The sequence below is a fragment of the Poecilia latipinna genome, unplaced genomic scaffold, assembly GCF_001443285.1.
Source record: "Poecilia latipinna isolate Pla-1442-1.1 unplaced genomic scaffold, P_latipinna-1.0 Scaffold649, whole genome shotgun sequence".
Taxonomy (NCBI): domain Eukaryota; kingdom Metazoa; phylum Chordata; class Actinopteri; order Cyprinodontiformes; family Poeciliidae; genus Poecilia; species Poecilia latipinna.
The window spans coordinates 810-19282 of record NW_015113265.1 but is presented as its reverse complement, the minus strand read 5'-3'; the positions used below and the strand labels follow the sequence as shown (position 1 = coordinate 19282).

The 18473-nt window shown below is 39.9% G+C and overlaps 1 protein-coding gene across 1 annotated transcript; it reads right to left on the bottom strand.

Annotated features, from left to right (window-relative positions):
* Positions 1 to 10077: 10077 nt before the first annotated feature.
* arhgef18b (rho/rac guanine nucleotide exchange factor (GEF) 18b) lies at positions 10078 to 15635 on the bottom strand. The gene is made up of 3 exons (XM_015043785.1): positions 15207 to 15635; positions 14048 to 14176; positions 10078 to 11867 (listed from the first exon to the last, which is right to left on the bottom strand). Exons 1-3 carry the CDS (start codon positions 15553 to 15555, stop codon positions 11581 to 11583), a joined length of 765 nt encoding a protein of 254 aa, XP_014899271.1. The 5' UTR covers positions 15556 to 15635; the 3' UTR covers positions 10078 to 11580.
* Between the last annotated feature and the right edge of the window lie 2838 nt (positions 15636 to 18473).

The following is an 18473-nucleotide window of genomic DNA, read 5'->3' as shown; positions in this document are numbered from 1 at the left end:
TAGAAAACACCGAATAAAAAAAAAAACAGAGGCTGAGGAGGAGGAAGAGGAGGAACTGAGGAAGAGATTTTCTGCATGCAAACAATAGTCTTCCTTTTTGTGGTTGAGCCAGTTCAGATCTGATGTGAGCTAAAGTCGCGTTATCTCATCATCCCACTTAATGCACTTTAACACTTTGCCAAAAAGATCTGAGATGTCACTGGACTGAAATAAGATTTAAGATGAAACGAAAAAAAAAAACTGAATACCATTTGCATGTGTGTGCATGCCGTGGAGAAGCAGCTTCTTTCAGCTGGTTAACAGTTTCTGCTTTGTTGCGTAAGTGAAGGCCGAGGGCAATAAGGAAATTCAGTCAAAGGCTATAAACTGTATACCTAGAGGTGAACAAGTTCTGGTTTCTGCATCTGCTTCTCAATTTGGATTTCAGATTGCAATGTTTTATGAATTCAGCAGTTGAAGGGTTTTTTTGTTTTGTTTTGTTTTTTACATTTCAGTTTAAAGATAATTTCATTTCAGTCAAGCCACTTCACAAGACAAAAAGGTTTAATTTATAATGAATCAGCCACAACTGGGGCATATTACTATGCAAATGCATGCAGCGTTATAGAGACAAGTGTTGCAGAAAAAATAAAGGAAATACAGGACCACTGAACATGGGACACAGTCCAGTAGCATTTGTCTGGTGCAGGGTTTTTAGGTTTTTGAATTGGCAGACTTTGTGTGGGCACAAAAACAACCAGTCATGTAGGAAAATTAAGAAAAGAATATCCCAGAGTGGTGCAAGCAAAACAACATTGTCTGCAAAGTATATCCAAAAGGTGATACGTCTGCTGAAAGTGTTTAATGCTATTTTCAAAAAAGCAGTCAAATGTGATTTTGCATCTAAGGGCATACAACAGGTGCAAGCTTCATTTTCTTAATACTTTGGGATTTGAGCTGAAACTCTTAAAAGCAGCTGCACAAATCCACTCAGCCGCGTCTTATTCTGGTGCTTGGCGCTGCAGCAGTTAGTGCCCTTTTGGTCCCTTGGCAGCGTCTTCCTGTCTCCTCCCCCTCTCCACCGACTCCCCACTCCTTCTTCAGCAGCAGCCAGCAGACAAGCCACCCAGATCTGCCAGGATCCAGCTTCTAAATCAGAGAAGCAGTGTTTAGATCCCGCTCTCAAAGCACGGATTCAGTGGCAAAACAAGTGCTGCTGCCCTCTGCTCATCCAAAACGAAAGGAGGACGCAACGAGGAGGCTCTGTGTACTTATTCTCCTAAAATTAAACCTCACATCCTGCCAGAAAATGTTGCAAATGAAACCTATAGCAGTTAAAATGCAATTGAAGAATATTTATACTGAAAGACACGAACCCATCTTGTTTTGAGAGGGAAAAGCCGCTTCCTAATGCTTTATGTGAAAGTGAAAGGGGTCATGTTGGAGTGAGACACCACTTTGGGCTTTGTTCTTTCAAATGGACACTCGTAGAGAGCTCCAAAAGATACGTCAAGGAAGTCAAAGTGCCCCATAAACAAGAGGGCATCAGGTCTTGGAGATGCTCCCAGCTCCTTTTACTTTAGATCCACTTTCAGTGCATTTCAGGTCTCCCTCCAGGACTCCAGCTGCCATTTTACTCTCAGTCTGCGTGTTTGTGATGTTTTTCCTGTGCTTACTCAAGGCACACATCCACCCTGACTTTTTGAGAGCTGATTTTTAAAGATGGAAAACTTTTTTTTTTTTTTTTACAAAAGGCTCCCAGCTCTTTGTGAGGAAGAAGAAACTTAGAGACTTTAAATTGCTCACAACTCCTGAGCTTTTTCATCCAAAGCTGCCGGTAATGTATTTACCTTGGCACTGCTACTATTTGTCTTGAACTAACTAAATATGTAGAAGTGTGTGTGTGTGCGTGTGTGTGTGTGTGTGTGTGTGTGTGTGTGTGTGTGTGTGTGTGTGCTACATGAAGGAAATAGTAATCCTTTGAATAGCAACAGAGACCTCCCACACTGCAAAAACCCTGAACAACAAATGGAAAATACTTAAAACCGAGGACAGCTGGTTTATGTTTCCTTATGAAATTTTAAAGAGTTTCCTTTTTAGGGACTAAATAAAACACAATAACACACTGCAATAAAAACAGCTACAAATAAAGTCACTGGTGAATATTTAATGTTGCATATATGTTAGAGAAAAATCCAAACTGAAGTCAAAAGGCCCGTTGACGGGTTCTGATCCAGCTGTTTGTCCCTATTAATCAACCCCTATTAAAAATTTATGAAAACTTAAGAACTGGAGACGGAGTCCTGGGTCTGCATGGATCAAAATCATTACCCATGTGCTCTCAGCGGGAGTAAGATGGGTTCTGTGTCCCATTGATTAAGATGCTTTGCTGTAAAAAGTGCACAGATTTTGAGAACATACGTTCTGGAGCTGGTAGGAGTTTGTCTTTGTTGCATCAGGAAGTGAGGTACTTCTTAGAACTGATGCTATCATGAGGAGAGAACATTGTGAAAATATGAAAGTTGCATCTTAAGACATCAGTCAGCAAGTCACCAACCTCAAGCAGACCACCGAATTGACTGCAAAGTTACTTTGCGTCCCTCCTTTGAATGCTCAATATGAGCAAATACTTGTTGTCTATCTTTTTGTGTTGCTTCAGGCATCTTCACTAAATCTTTAGTGTTTTAACCAAACTTATTGATTTGTGGGACACAGAACCAGTCCTCTTCCTGAACAGTAGGATGGCTGGACTAAGGTGTCTGTACTTGTATATAATTTTTGAGGAGATGGACTTGACATCTTTGAAGACTTGGAAATTGTATTTGACTTAAGGAAGCAAGGAGGTTGAGCTGTTAAGTTCAGAGCACATCCTCAGATCTGAATCAATTTATATCAAATATGATTATTATAACCTATTGGAAGCTCACAAAAACATAATATAATCACATTTTCTAAAGGCTATAAATGGATGTCAGGTGATCCTGACTGATCTAAAACAAGGGGAAATGATCAGGATTCATTGTCAGACAGTGAGGTGTGTGTAAATATCTGCCTTTAAATATTTTAGTATTGTTTTTAGCTGTCTGGCTCTCTAAGGAAAAAACTGTATCTTAGACACAACACTATAGCTGGAAGAATAGAGAATTGCTATGAAAGGCTCATCTGTCACAGTTACAGCCTTTCCTCCCTTCCTGATAAAATGTGATCAACACAAAAGCACAAGGGAGTAAAACTGGTCCAACAGGACTGAGTCACCGAGCTCCAGCTGACTCCAAAATGCAGATCCCATGAAAAAGACAAAGGCAGAGTCAACACTGAGCATGCTTCCTTTATAATCCGTCTTTTCAGTTCACCTGAGGCGTCTCCTGTGACCCAACAACGGTTCTCCATCTGATCTGATTTCCACCTGGCACAATGGCTCTCTGTGGAGGCCTTCTCAACAGGAACTTCCTTTGTTGATGTAAGATAGGAGATCAGCCCAGCAGGGTGGAGGAACAAAGACTCTCATTCATCCAAACCAGAGCTAAGATAGTTTACATATTGTACAATCCATTAGAACTGTCTGTTGTAACACTGATGGAGCGCTGTGTCAATACAAGCCTCAACTATTCGGTTCCTTAAAAACAGCCACGGACAAACTCAAATAATTCAAATACCTTAGCTTGCACAAACCATATTTATCCCACAGGCTGCCTGAGAGGTTATGTAAGCAGGGTGTAAAGCAGGGGCATGTTTTACTGCTGACTATCTTGCTGTTATCACATTTGGTCTTTTTAAAAAAGAAAAAAAAAAAAACAGACACATGGAGTTCCTCCTCTGACACCCAGGAGCAATGAAACTGCATCAAGGGAGCGCTCCACGTTTCACATTCTTCTCATAGCAAAACCTGGAGAAACAACAAACTCTGGATAATAGTTCAGTGTTTGAAACCCAGCAGAGGATCAAGCAGAAGATAATTATTTAACATTAACTTATTAAGTTCATTTATTGTGTAAGGCAAACAATGCAAATTGGTTCAGCTTTAAGTATTGTTCAGTGAAAATAGTAGTAACAGTTCATATATTCATAATGTTCTCCCCATGTGTACATGGATTCTCTCTGGGTACTCTGGCTTCCTCCACAGTTCAACCACCAGGCTAGGTTGATTGGACACAGTAGACTACCTTTAGGTGTTTGTGGTATTTTTTCCTGTATTTCCTTGTGATTCGCTGAAGGCCTGGTAAATTGTCCAAGGTGTACCTCCACCTCATCCAATGACAGCTGGAGATAGACGCCAGCTCTCCCAGCAACTCTGCAAGAATAAGTAGGAATCAATGGATGAATGATAAATATGATGGGTCACAGGTAGGTTTATGTGTAAACAATTAAAATAATAACATTTTTATTTGCATCTTTTGTAAAAGGCAATTTTGAAAAATATTTACACACTTCTCAATGCTCAGTTTTTGCAAGTTTCCACTGGTATTTATACGAGTTATCTTTTCTGATGTCTTACTGTCTTCCTAATCTGTAGCTCCATTCACAGATTAACCATTAAAATTCAATTTAAATCTTGCCACAGCTCACATCATCCAAGCATCTTCAAAGAGGGAGGAAAGGTATCTGGTAGCCGTCCGTCTTGAAACTTCTAGGCAGCTGAGGCAATACTGCAGAGTATAACGGATGACAAGACAGTTGTTAGCAAGCACTGCTAATCCAACGAGGTGGAGGCCTCTTCAAAACATGATTATCACCTTAAGTCTGAAGAAACATGCATGTAAAATTAAAAGATTACTTTATACCTAAATCTGCCAGGACTAGGAGTCATTTTGGGCTTAACTTTAAGCAATTACAGAAGGTCCAGTATAATTAAAAAAAAATGCACAGGATTATGCTGGTGCAGTAAAAGATTATTTTTAAGCTTTTTACACATTTTGATCACAGGTAAGGCTGACACTGTATTTACTGATCTAGCAACGTTAATTAAGTACTTGAATGCCCCCAGACATTAAGTAATTAAGTCACTGTATCACATTGTCAACAAGCCAAACTGACAGAAAAACACAGTAAAATAGATGTAGATTCACTGTAAATATTGAATGCTTAGACGTATGGATCCCTTAGGAAGCTCAATAAATCTGGATACTTATATTTTCAAATACATTAACTATAAAAGACATTCAACCAGAGCTGTCTGCTAAACCCATTTGTATCGTCTCTTCCAAGACTTTTCTTTTTAAATTATTACAGCCGAAACTTATAAAACAAGTCTTGAGAATAATGTGTTTGGCCTGTCATGAGAATCAAAAAGATAATCCCTCATTCTGAAGACAGCAGTAGAAGCCTGAAGCCCCAGAGTAGATTTATGGAGCCAAAACCAAAGTGAAAAACAACTGCTGACACAGAGTCTATCAAACTCAAATTTGTCCCAGTGTTTTATGGCGTTTGCCTGGTCGTCTCACTCTGTGGAGAGACTATTTGTCTCCGACTCGCACACAGACACAACAATGGCGGCCAAGACTCCGGACGTCCTGTGTTACATAAACAGCCTCGGAGCTGCGAGGTAGGTCTGACACATGACCGGACGCGATGGGCAGAGCAGTTGGAAAGAATGAGACAGGAGCAAAGACAGAGGAGGAAAAATAATTGTCGAGAGGAGACAGAGAAAAGCCACTAATGACAGCCGACAATAAAACAGAAAGAAAAAAAAGGGCGACTACAGTAGCGTCTGCCACGGCGGGATGACAATAAGGCAGGAACTAGCAGCCTTTAGTGTTGGAGAGGGATTGAAGGGCCGAAACCACAGGGCCTCGAAATAGAGCTTTGTCTGGGGGTAAGCTGTTATTAGGTCGTCTAAACACGGGGTCCTGAACACCCTGCTGCACCTCCTAGACGCTGCAAAAGGGTGAGTAAGCCAGCTGATTGGGTGGTCAGGATTATTTTGATGAGCAGTTAATAAAATCCTCAATAATCAGGGAGAATTACATGTTCCAGCAACCTTAGCTCAGCGGAAAGGCTCCACTGCACGTTGGATAGAAATTGTCTATGTGAGCCACAAAACAGTTAAACGAGTAATTGTTTAAAACCTGCTTGCAAGGCAAAGCAAATGTTGAAAAGAATTTGTTGAGTTTTTGTAAATCGTTTTTTCCCGGGAGATGTTGCTTTAGCTTTGCACAGTTTGTCCACACTCGAGATGAGACATGATTATTAAACCCGGGATGTAGAAGGGGGTAGTTTTTGCCCTAGCTGCGGATCAGATATCTGTTCACAAGAGTTTTGTGGATCTGGATTCATTTGTGGCAATACCGGATGCTGGGGCTTTCATGGGGCAGTGTTATGCGTTTTCCAGCCACATAGTATAACTTTATAGCCCAATCAAGTAACTATGCAACCTTCAGTTGTTATAAAAGTGCTACATAAATCAAATATGACTGAAATTACGCAGTCAAATTACTTTTAACACCTTGAAATTGGGTCTCTATCTCCAACACTCCACTTTCAGGAAGTCATCACTCCTTTAACTCTCTAGCAACACTTTTACCGGCATTACATTGAGATGTAGCTTCTATAATGAGCAAATAGAAGTAATTTGAATAAGCAACTGACCTAAAATAGAAAAAATAGACTGAAGTAAAAATGTGTATTTTTATGCAGCAAATATCTAGCTTAAACTGTAACAAAGATTAGACTAGACTTTGTTTAGGGTTAGATTTAGACGTTGGTAGATGAACGAAAATTTCTGAACCTGAAAATGGCCAATGGCGGTGAAGAATGAACTTTTCCAACTTCCTATAGCAACTAGCTATGCACGGGAATAAGTTAAGATCTGGTTTCAGCGATTTAATTTTCTCCTCTGCAACAACGGAGCATGCGACATTTTGTTAGCATCTTTGATTATAAGAAAATAGGACATTTCTTAGTGCTGGTTGTGTGAAGGTAAAGTTGAGGTAAGCCGTTTATAACCTTCAGTCACCACAAGAGGGTGCTCTAGCCCTGCCTCACCTCTTATTATTAAAAATAATTCAGACAAAAGTGATCATTTGAGATTTTTATTACTAGGTCTCTCTAAGGCAGCGGTTTGTGCTCTAATGTGGTGCAGTGAATAAGATAAAGAAAAAGAAAAGTACAAAAATCAATTTTTTAGCCGTGTGCTACAGATGTCATAAGTGTCGGTACAAACAAGTTTACAGAAAACAACAGACATTATAATCATTTATTTTCCTCTTCAAGTATGCTACTATCCAAAGTGACTAGTGTAAAATTGGCAGAGGAAATAAAATATTTTGCGTGTTTATTTACATATTACAGGTCCAACAAGTGTGCATAAAATGCTTCTTCTGCTTTGTAGCACACACACACACACACACACACACACACACACACAGAGAGACAGACAAAAACATACACGTACACACAGTGGCACGACTGACCACATTCTGAAATATACAACAGTCAAGTACACCAAGCGTCCGAGTGCAGCGATGCAACGTTTAAGACTTCATTTGATCAGAACAGTGGCACCTGCTGAGGACTGACGCAAAACTCTGGAGCAAAGCTAAAGTGCTCTTACACAAGTTCTTCCATCTGCTGCAGAGTTATGAACGTACCCTGGAGTGAGCGACCACATGAAACGTCAACAGACAAACATTTTCTAACAGGATTATTATTATTATTAGCATTATAGTTGAGGACAAAGCCAGAATGCGGGGCACCAGGCATGGGCAGGTTTCTGCTATCACTGCTATATAAAGTTAGGCTTTTAAAAATTTTTTTAAAAAAGCTACAATTTGACGTCGTACCTTAAATTCCTTTCAATGAGATCCCAGAAAACATGTTTGAGTGATGGCGTTTTCTCAAGCTTGTAAAGAGCAGCCCCTCCCCCACCCGTTGCTGTTCACTACTAATTGGCTGGCTGAAGGAAAGCAGGTTTTGTTTTTTTTAAACAGTTTCTTGAAAGTATTTAAAAGTCACTAATAGGCCTTTTATTAAGGTAATGCTGTTTTAAACAGTCGTGAAGCTACAAGCAGACTGGCTACCTGAGCAGATAGCCTGACTAAGCAACCAATTTCACCTGGTAATGTTTATTTTACTCTATAAAAAGCAGAAATTTGTAGTATTTGAATGCAGTCAGCATTTGGAAACTAATATGGTGTTTGTTCTGTATCAGGGGTCTGCAACCTTTACACACTAAGGAGTCGTTTTTGCCCTTCGTCCAGCTATATAAAACTTTAGGGCCACAAAAGTCACATAACCATTGGTAAAAGGACAACTTAATTTTTGAATATCTACTGTAGGAAAATTAGTGGTCATTCTTTTTAAAGAACCACCATTTTGTTTTTGGCTTTAGGTTTTAAAACAAAGAAAAACTATAAAACATTTACAAAAAGAGGATTGATACATTTTCTTAGGTGGCATGTTGATGTTTGTGGAAAATGAGGCAAAAAAAAAAAAAAAACAGTTTCCACTATAATGATGAGTCAATACTATTACAGATACTTCTGTTGTGGAAATTCAATGAAGAATTTATTCCATGCAAAAAAAAAAAACTTGTTAAAATCTGCATTTTTGTATCCATCTATATAAAATAGTGGTTCTGCACTATTTTGGCCATTATGGAAGGACCAAAGAGCCGCTGTTGGCTGTGGAGTTGCAAGTTGCAGATTCCTGCTCAATATGTTGCTTATAAAGCCAGTAAATGTTCTATATTATTGTAGCAGCAACAGAAACATCTGTTGCATTTTAGTCTTCAATACCAGAAATTAAACCTTAAAACATAAAGCACACCAACCCATGCCTACTGATCCCACCGACATTCAGCTGGTTCATCGTCATCGTGTCTACAGTGTAGAAGAGGAGTGATCTGTAATCTGGCAGAGGAAGCGTACGATTTCCAAAAGCCAGACCCAACGCAGGATGTGAGCTGGACTACAACATGCTGTAAACAATTGCTACGGACACTCCCTGAAGAATTTTCTTTTATAGGCAAGTAAATAAACCTTGTGGATAACCACAGAACGCGCACGGTGTGTTCAATCCTCCGTGCGTGTGCACAGAGTGGAACAGAGTCAGCCGAATGTCTTTGGTTCAAACCACTAAAAAACAAGAAAAAAAAAAAAAAGAGCAGACAATTATATTTTTAACTGATGCATAATCTTGGTGAAACCTCAATCATGAGTCGTACCAGAGAGCCAGCAGGCAGCGGACATCGAGTTTAGTTCGGACAACAAAAACAAGTGAGGAGAGAAAATAAAAAAATAAAAAATGCCTTCAATTTCAGTTAAATTACAGCAACATTTGATTATAGTTTTATCGACGGCTGAGAGCGTCCACAGGTGAGCTTACATACAGGCGTGTGTGTGTGGGTGTGTGTAAAGTGTACACAGAAACAGACTTCCGCTGGATTTTTACAACCTGATTCATGACAAATGAACAAATTAAGCAACAGGAGGGCAGCTAATGCTGTAGGTCACATAAAGTATGTACAAAAATATACAGGATATAAAATAAGCCGCTCCGGGTGACCCTACTGAGCTTGGTCTCTGTCTGCAAAGAGTTAAAAAAAATAAAAAAAATGGAAACCTCCACATTTTCTTCTCAAGACAAATAGATTTCAGTTGTACATCTTTTAGCATTCACAATCCTTCAAATGAAATATTAAACGTGAACCAGAGTCCAGTGGAACAAACTCAAAACAGTTGCGTGCATCAACTTTGAAATTGATAGTCAGCTGCAAAATACAAACTTTAGGTCTCCTTTTACTGCTCTGGTTTCGATTTGCACGAGTAATGAGTGAGGAGAAACTCCTAGAACTTAGGCAGCCGTTGCTATTTCTTCTTTTAAAACGAGTTCTCCAAACGCACTCCAGAATAGAGATGCACCCAGCAGCGGGCTGGTGATCTGAACTTAACCAAGTGATCAGTTTGATGTCCGAGTTTCCAACCAGCAGAAAACTTCATGCATAAAAAGCGACCAGGTTGTCGTGACAACACTTCAGTGTGAACGCAGCTGACGAGTGAAGACAACTTGAGTTTTGGTCCCACTTAGGTGATTAAAAATGAATCAGAGGAAGCACAGAGATGCAAGAAGCTAGTCAAGAGAAGACATGTTCAGACACGCCTGTGGTAGAAGAATCATAGGGCTCACAGAAATTTATTTTATACTTTTGAGCTTTTAACCAGGCTGGATTAACGTCGGTGGCCTTTCAGAAATTTTAACTAATGGAAGGATCTAAATACCTAAAGATGCTTAATAATCTATGATATGGAATGATAAGATTGCTTAGAATGTAAACTCCATGATCATTTTGTCTGAAACAGAAAAATCTTGTTTTACATCAACGTTAAATCTGCTTCCTTTATGTCAAAAAGACCAGAAAAAGATATTCTAACCCTACATCTTCTGATATTCCTCTTGAAATCTGAATAGATATTAAACAACACAAGCACCTCAAGCTTTAAAAAAAAAAAATCAGATTGGAAATCAGCCTCTAACTCATGATCACAGCATCTCTACCATGAAGGGCACCGTCTGATTGCTCATCCTCCGATTCTGATGAATCGTTTGTTTTTAAAGTCCAGCATGCAGACAGAGCTCACAGCAAGCTCAGCATGAGCAGCAGAACAAACAGATTCAGTTTTCACCTGCAATACGTCTTTTTTACTTTCGTCAACCTCTGTGAAACAAACTAAAATGAAATGTCAAATTTGACCACATTTTGCCATTTCGCCGCTTATATAAGCACAATTCTGGTTCGTCATTTTGACCAAAGCAGAACAAGATTGGCAGATTAGCGTTATGAATACAAAGAAAAAAACTCTCCAACTCTTCTAAGGAAAGTGTGTTCTTTGAGTCTCACTTCATATTTTTACACATATTACCCAAAAAAAAAAAAAAACAAGCCCTGCCTTTGCTGAAATAAAATGTTAGTCAACTTTCTAAACCAGCAATAAGACTGGTGGTGTTACGATTTTTTTTTTTTTTGAAAGAAGCACATTTAAGACAAGTACCAAAAAATGCAATTAAGCTTTACAATCATAAAAGTTGTACAATCAACATTTTTCAACATATTCCCCATAAAATGTTCCTTCATTATTTTGGAAAGGAGTTTTTTTTTTCATTTTGTTTTGTTTTTACAATGTGCAGATGAAACTTCAAGCAGAGTTTTGATCACTTCTGATGAAAAGCTTCATGATGGTCCAGGACCAGCAGGAGAGAGCGGTAAATATCCTTCACTGAACGTTTTGCTTCTCACAAGCTGAACTTCTTCTAGATAAAAAAAAAAAAAAAAAAAAATGATCTTTCGCCGTTGTCCTTTCAGTCAGATCCTGTTCGGAAATGTGTTCTGTGTCTTTGGATTAATAAAACTTAATTAAAATAACAATAAATCAACGCAAAAGAGAACAAAAGAGGTGTTCTCTTTTGTTTGAGAACACCTTTGCACCCCATACTTGTAAGTATTTATACCTAAGAATTAAATTAAATATTGGAGGCAGCTTGGATTAAAATGTGAATTAGCAAACGCTATCGAATAAAAAGCCGGGGGAAATTTCTCCACGCGAGCCTCGGCAATAAGTTGTGGTCAGACTGGGGGGATCAGTGCTCGGTCCTGGGGCAGCTGGAGCTTTAAAAAAATATGACGTCCTCCTTGTTGAGGTCCTCAGCAGGGAGGCTGTAGGGCGGCGTCGCGCTGAGGCCGTGAACGTTCAGCGGGGCGTTGGCCTGTGCGATTTGGCTGAGGCTGTGCGGCTGCAGGTGGGGCTGGAACGGGAGGGAGTCGGCGCTCTGGGAGTGGAGGTGGTGAACGGAGGGGGGAGGATGGGGCTGCACGCCCTGCATGGGGGGCTTCTGGTTGGAGCCGATGGAGGAGGTGGGCTGCGTGTCTAATCCAGTCTGCTCTGGACTCAGCTGATCTGAAAACACCAGCAGAAAAGAAAGGGTTAATCCAGAAATCATAAACAGCAGTATGCTTGCAATATTCCGAGCTGGTCAGAACCGGTACCAGGGGCAGATTTGGACTATTTTCCCCTCAGTTAAACATAGACATATTTGGTATCCATGGAAACGTCAGAGTCTTGACTAGAAGGTGATAAAACCCATTTGAGTTGAGCAGGAAGCTTCTGAGTTTATTACCAAGAGCTGCAGTATAAACATCAGTGGCTAGGAACCCACATCAAACAGATATTGTATGGAGTTCTGGTAGTGCCAAAAAATAATATATTTTGGTGGTTTACATATTTTATTCAGTAATGTGTGTAAATTTGTAGCAATGTATTTAGTTTTTTATTTGATTCCTAAAGGACACACTGCAAATATACATTTCTTATTGATTTACAATATTAGAATAAAAAAAAATATCAAAAGAGGTAAAAAAATAAGTTTAGTAAGTTGAGTAAATGGAAACACAGGAAACTCCCAGTTTTGTAGATGGTGACAGCCAACGCCAAAGGCGAAACACCAAGGGATTTTTTTTTTTTTTACTAAAACTTCTTTAAATTTGCTTAGTTTAGCGAAGCAACTTCAGTCTTTGCACAGGTAATGTGCAATGACATTTCTAAAAGGTTTATATGCTGTGAATTCAAAAAGAATCTGGTGAGGGACAAATAAAAAAAAAATTAAAATCCACACTATTTTATGTTCCATCCTCACTTTCGCTGAAACTACAGACGCTGCTGTGATATTTACATTTCTGATGGAGTGCCCAAAGTGTTAGCTTTATTTTCAATAGCAAGATTAATGAAATACCATTTGTAATTGCTGAGGTCATTTTAAACCCTTCAGAAAACCCTGTGTGGCCCACTTAGCCCTTACTGAAGTGAATCACATGAGATCCTCCCAATGATTTTTATTCAAAGTGATTGTGAGAGAGGAGGATTAAAACGTGTGTGTGTGTGTGTGTGTGAACAGAAGAGCTGGCCATTTATCAAAAGGAAGGATGAGAAACTGATTGGTGTTTACACAGGGCGAGGCCGGCATGAGGGTGAGCTTTTCAGAGGAATGCCACAGGGCGGGGTCCCGCTTGCCCAGGTGAACATTCAGGTTTGTGTCCGTGAGAACCAACTTCAAAGTTCAAACGTGTACAGCAGAAAAATGCAGCTTAGCAGTCGGCTCAGTTTTACTCGAGAATGTTTGCAGATCTATTCGTCATTCTGTACTTTTAACACGAGACGATTAAATGATCATTATTGGTGAGTCAACCATAAAGATAATATTACACAAAATTGGCAGAGAACGTTAGTTTCAATCCCTTATTGTGTCTTTGGATGACATCTTAATTTTGTTGTGACGCTTCCATTAATTAAAAGACAAATAGAATCAAAATAAAACAACGTGATAAATCATTACAAATGGTTTGTACACTTTTCACACAAAAATTCAAGCATTTTTCAAGAATTTTCAAGGCACGTTTTGAAACTTTCCCAGCACCACACTTCGGAGTCCAAATGAACAAAAGAAAACAGTTTCTATTCACTGTTGTTAATAAATACTTTGTGATGGTATTTTATATTCTACAGCAGGAATGAGTTAAACTACAAATATAAGAGAAAGTTACAAAAAATCTAAAACAATATTCTCACCAAGCTTTCTGACAGAGAAAAAAAATGTTTTTTTATTATCTTTAAATATCTGAATTTAATTATAAATATCGCTTGGGAAAATTAGGCTTTTAGTCATACGTTGGATTGCACTTTATTACCCAAGAGTGCAGTTTGAATATCAAGTACACTCAAGGACCACCACCACGTCGTGTTAGTTTTCTTTTCTTTACAGAAATCAAGCACTTTCCAAACCTACATCTAATAGAAGTTCAAGCATTTTTCAAGGATTTCAAGCACCTCCATGAACTTTGTAAAAAGAAGGAGGGGGAAAAAAAGGAAGTCAGGTTATAGAAAAGCGGTCACAAAAAACTATAAACATACAAGGGTGTGGTATGGAAAATGGGATTTCTTTCACCTTAAAATTCAACACACAATTATCTACCTCACACAGAGTTTCATCTGACATGATCCATAGGTATCATGTCAAATGATGATTTCTTTGCCAGTTTTCGATAAATGAGGCGCCGTGAAGATGTGTTTATCTGGACAGATACCTGAGTGGTGATGCAGGGAGTGAGACTGGAGGGACTGCTGATGGGGGCTGATGGAGCGTTTGGCCTTCAGGACGTTGTCGTCTCTAACAGACAGTTTCAGGGGGAGCATCTGCTTCATGTCCACCGAGGCTAAGAGGAGGATGTCCAAAACGGAGAGAGAAAAAGAGACAGAGGGTTGGCAGATTGCAGTGTTAGGCGTGTGGAGCAGTGAAGCTTCCCACAGGGAAATTTTTTAATAATTTTGAGGGTAAAACCATTTGGTTTTACCCTCAAAATTAAACAATTAAAATTAAACAATGGTCTAAGGTAAGGAATGTGTAAAAATTAACAAAAATCTAATGATGCATTTTACAAAAGTTGTAGTTCTATAATTATTGTGGGAATCAAAGTAAAAAGGAGGAGGAGGAAATGTCTTAAAGGCTCTAAATATGGCTCAGTACAAGTGCAGACATGCAGAGAGGAATCTCAAAAACATTCTTTCTCACGTAATTTGGAATTATTTCAATAAGACCAACTCAAAACTTGTTTCCTTCTGAGATAAACATCTACATCTCCCACAGGCTGACAGCTGCGGCGGTGTCACTGCTGGCGTCGGCTTCTGAACGCTCAACAACGCTGCTGGGAGGACATGTTACCTGCTGCTCTAATTTCACATGTTGACTCCCACTTACAAACTACCCCGCTCGGGGTAGTCGGCCTGTGCCTTGTTCTGAAAGTAGACGGCTACACTGGATTTAACTTGGGGGGTATCAGAGTAAAGAGGGCTGAATGCAAATGCATGCCGTTCAGATTTATGTAAATATATATTTTGCTGGAGTATCACATGCTGTCCCATTAAACACTGGGGTTTGTTTCCAAATAAACCGCATGATCAATAAAATAAAAAAATTTAAAAAAAAACAAAACATAAAAGAGTCTTTAGTCTGGTGCATCGGTCTCAACTAGCCCTTTTTTAAGGACAATTTTCAGTATTCATTTTTATTTGTCGTTTCAAGTGTCTTGTTGATTTATTGTGATATGTTTGTTAGAAATTTAAGTGTATGCTTTAAGTATATGACTTGAAAATGGTCTGAAAACAACAAAATCTGTTATTGTGACAGGCCTAATAATAAAAAGGAAGAAGTACTGTACTGGTAAATGGAAATCACTGGTTGCTTACCAGAGCTGTCGGTGCGATGCGACGCTTTCCCACTCTTGCTTCCTTTCCCTTTGCCGCTGTTGATCGCTGCCAGTTTGGTGGGGATCTGCTGCTGCACCCCGACCGGTTTGTGCTGCTGGTTGGTGGTGCTGAAGAGGTGCAGCGGCACCTCCGTCTTCAGCGGGAGAGGAAGCGTCGAGGAGCCGGTCTCCCGCCGGAGCAGGACATCGGGCCGCTCGGGGTAGTCGGCCTGCGCCACGGAGAGGCTTCCCCGCACGACGGGCTTCTGGGAGTGGGGCGACTCGGAGACGCAGGTGGAGCCACTGAGACCGGAGGACGAGATGAGATCCCCATTCAGACTGCCGGACATCGGAGCCACCTTAGAGCGAAAGAGGAGACAGTAGGTCAGTCGCTTGAACGGGGTTAAGAATCAGCATCCTTCAGTTCAAAGGATGGGTTACTGATCTCTGCACTGAAATTATTTACATCCGTGGTCTGATTCAGCTGATGAGAAACATCCTGCTGTGTGTGTGTGTATGTGTTTTGTAAACACTCTGAAACACAAGAAAACAGCCTCTTCAGTCTGCAGAAGACACAGGCTATAAATCAGCAGCATGAAGCAGCGCCATCACAGAGATCTGTTTACTTCTCCGTATTTATAAGCCAAGGAGGAAATGAGAAACACATTGAACGCCTGCGTTCTGCAGAGGAGTCAGTTTAACAAAGGCTCTAAAGTAAAAACGCACAAAGACCATGAACGTGTGCCCCCGCAGAAACACACACACACACACACAAGCACATGAAATGAGAAACATAAAACCACTAATGGTTCCTGTGCACATAAAGGCGTGTCTGACAAAACAGACAGGACGAGCAGGGCAACAGAAACAGCTCTCGTGACATTAGAGGACGAAACACACAGCCTGCATTGTTTGCAAAATTACAAGAATGAACTAAAGACGATGTGAAGATCAAGTCAAACAGGAAGATTTCAGCATCCGAGAGCCTCTGCCAGTGTTTGTGTTACTAATCCAGCATCTTAAGTTACAAGAACCATAAAAAGCCTCCAATAGGTGCCATTAGAGAGAATTAAGAGAGCAATCAAACAGCTCATTCCTTGCAAAAACACTGCGGTTTTCCAACGCTGCCCCAGGATGTTTATTTTACTTTAGGCAAAGGCATCAAAAGCTAAAAAAAAATAAACATGTCTTATGATGGTGCCTTGCAAGGTGTGTCAAGGGGAAGGAGGTCTAAGCCAAGTAGCTTGAAGACCCAGCAAACCAGCATCCACCCAAGGGTTTTAAAGCTCTCCGTGGCAAGACTGTTCTCACCAGCATTTGTGTTCTGTAGCACACAGCTGTCAGAATTTACTTGAATGAGTCGTTTTAGGGCGTCTTTTCACTTTAAATCTAAATAAGCTGCTGCTGGCCACGCAACTGACAATGGCTGTAAACAGATGAGCAATTATATACATCTTTGAAAAGGAGAAGTGGAGCCTACCACACAACCAACAGGAATGCAGCAAGTATTATGAAATTATTGTTATAAAAAGGACTTCTGAATGTGATCTGTCTCTACAGAGTTGATTTAGCTTTCTAGGGATGGGGATTCTGCTGGGGGCGCGTCGCCATGATCAGGGAAGCACTAGCTTAGGTTTAAATGGGGAATCTCTCCACCTGCTCTGCTCGGTGCGGCCTCCACCTGGAACATGACTGATGATCTTAAACACTATGCTTCCTCCAGCTGTAACTGGAATAACTCGAGAAAAACAGAAGCCTTTGTGTGGGAAAAGTATCCTTCATCCCTTCCCTGACGCTGCCCTCCTCTTTTCCCTCCATCATTTTCCCTTCTTTCAGCACTCACTCATCATGACACACAGATGTTTGACTGTTCCTAGAACAAGGCAAACAGCTTTAATGACAAACGGATATTCATGTAAGAGGCCACATGGCACAAGGAGTTCTGACTGACAGCTCGTGAACGGGACTGAACGCCTGATGATGGCAGGTTTGGACTGGCTAATTACACAGCGCCTCATCCTGAAGGCTTCATGGATTCTCATAAATCAAGCACATCCATACCGACAATGCACAATATATTTTCTTGTGGAAACTTAACACCTGAAACAATCTTGGATCTACTTCCACACAAGCTCCAGACCTAAATCTTACCCAAACTTGATTGTAAGACGTAGAGTGTGCGCACATAAGAGTTTGAAACTCTGGCTAAAAAGTTTTTTTCCAGAGGAAACGAGAAAAAAAAATAAATCTTTTTTTCCCCCGATCCAACAAAAACAAAATTACCAAACATTTGAACCCTGCAACAGAGCAACAATGACTGAGGTTGACCAATTTTGCAAACAAAAATAAGCAAATAATTAAGTCTGTGGAATGGTAAAAAAAAAAAAAATGGTAAAAACCTCAAATACTTGCAGCTGTAATAGCAGTGACAGAGGGATCTGCATGTAATAACTCTGTTAGGGTTGAAAACAAATGTAAAACACACTTTTTCGACTTTGATTTGTAAAAAAAAAAAAGAATGAACAGCATTTTCCATCTACTTCACAATTATGCACTATTCTTTAACGACTATAATAGTTATTGGAGCTTTATAGCGTTTTATCTGTTGCTGTTTAAATGTCGGCTCATATTACCGTTTTCCTCATAAGCTTCTGCCTTTTGCCAGCTCCCAGATGAAAATCTGTCCCGTCTGGTAAAATAAAGGCTGAATAAAATAAAACATCTGTAAATATTATACTTTGTCTAATCTAAATTCTCAACATAATGAAGTTTGTTTCTGTACCGTAGCACTATATAAAACATACGATATGAATCCTTAGGCATGGCTCTTATTTGTTGAAAGAATGAATTATACTATAAACAAAAAGCACAGCTAACAGATGGGATGTGCACACAGACAGCTTCATAAAGCCGTGTGCTTTCTCCTTGTTCGTCAAGAGAAAGTGACTCACAGGCATCTGTGTTTGTTTACAAGGCGAGGGCGGCCATAAGCACCGACTCAGGGCACTGAATTGTAACTACGTCTGCAGACGGAGGTTACAGATGGAGGGGGATCGTTTACCTTTGTTCAGGGCACAAATGTGAGTCAACATCTTATGAGACGCTTTGGCAGATTTTTGTGCTCCCACAATTTCAGCAGTTTTGTCTAAAGGCATCTTAAATGTGAGCGTTATACTTGACAAATTGTTTGGTCTATTAGTAATCAGCCTAGTTTCTTCCTTTAGTAAGTTTACGTCAATATCATTTCTCTAGACATTGAAAAGTTCAA

Coding starts and splice junctions, on each gene's coding strand:
- arhgef18b (XM_015043785.1), bottom strand. CDS start 15,555: ATGTCCGGCAGTCTGAATGGGGATCTCATCTCGTCCTCCGGTCTCAGT. Junction 14,177..15,206: donor GCATCGCACCGACAGCTCTG/GTAAGCAACCAG, acceptor TCCTCCTCTTAG/CCTCGGTGGACATGAAGCAG. Junction 11,868..14,047: donor CTCCCTGCATCACCACTCAG/GTATCTGTCCAG, acceptor TGGTGTTTTCAG/ATCAGCTGAGTCCAGAGCAG.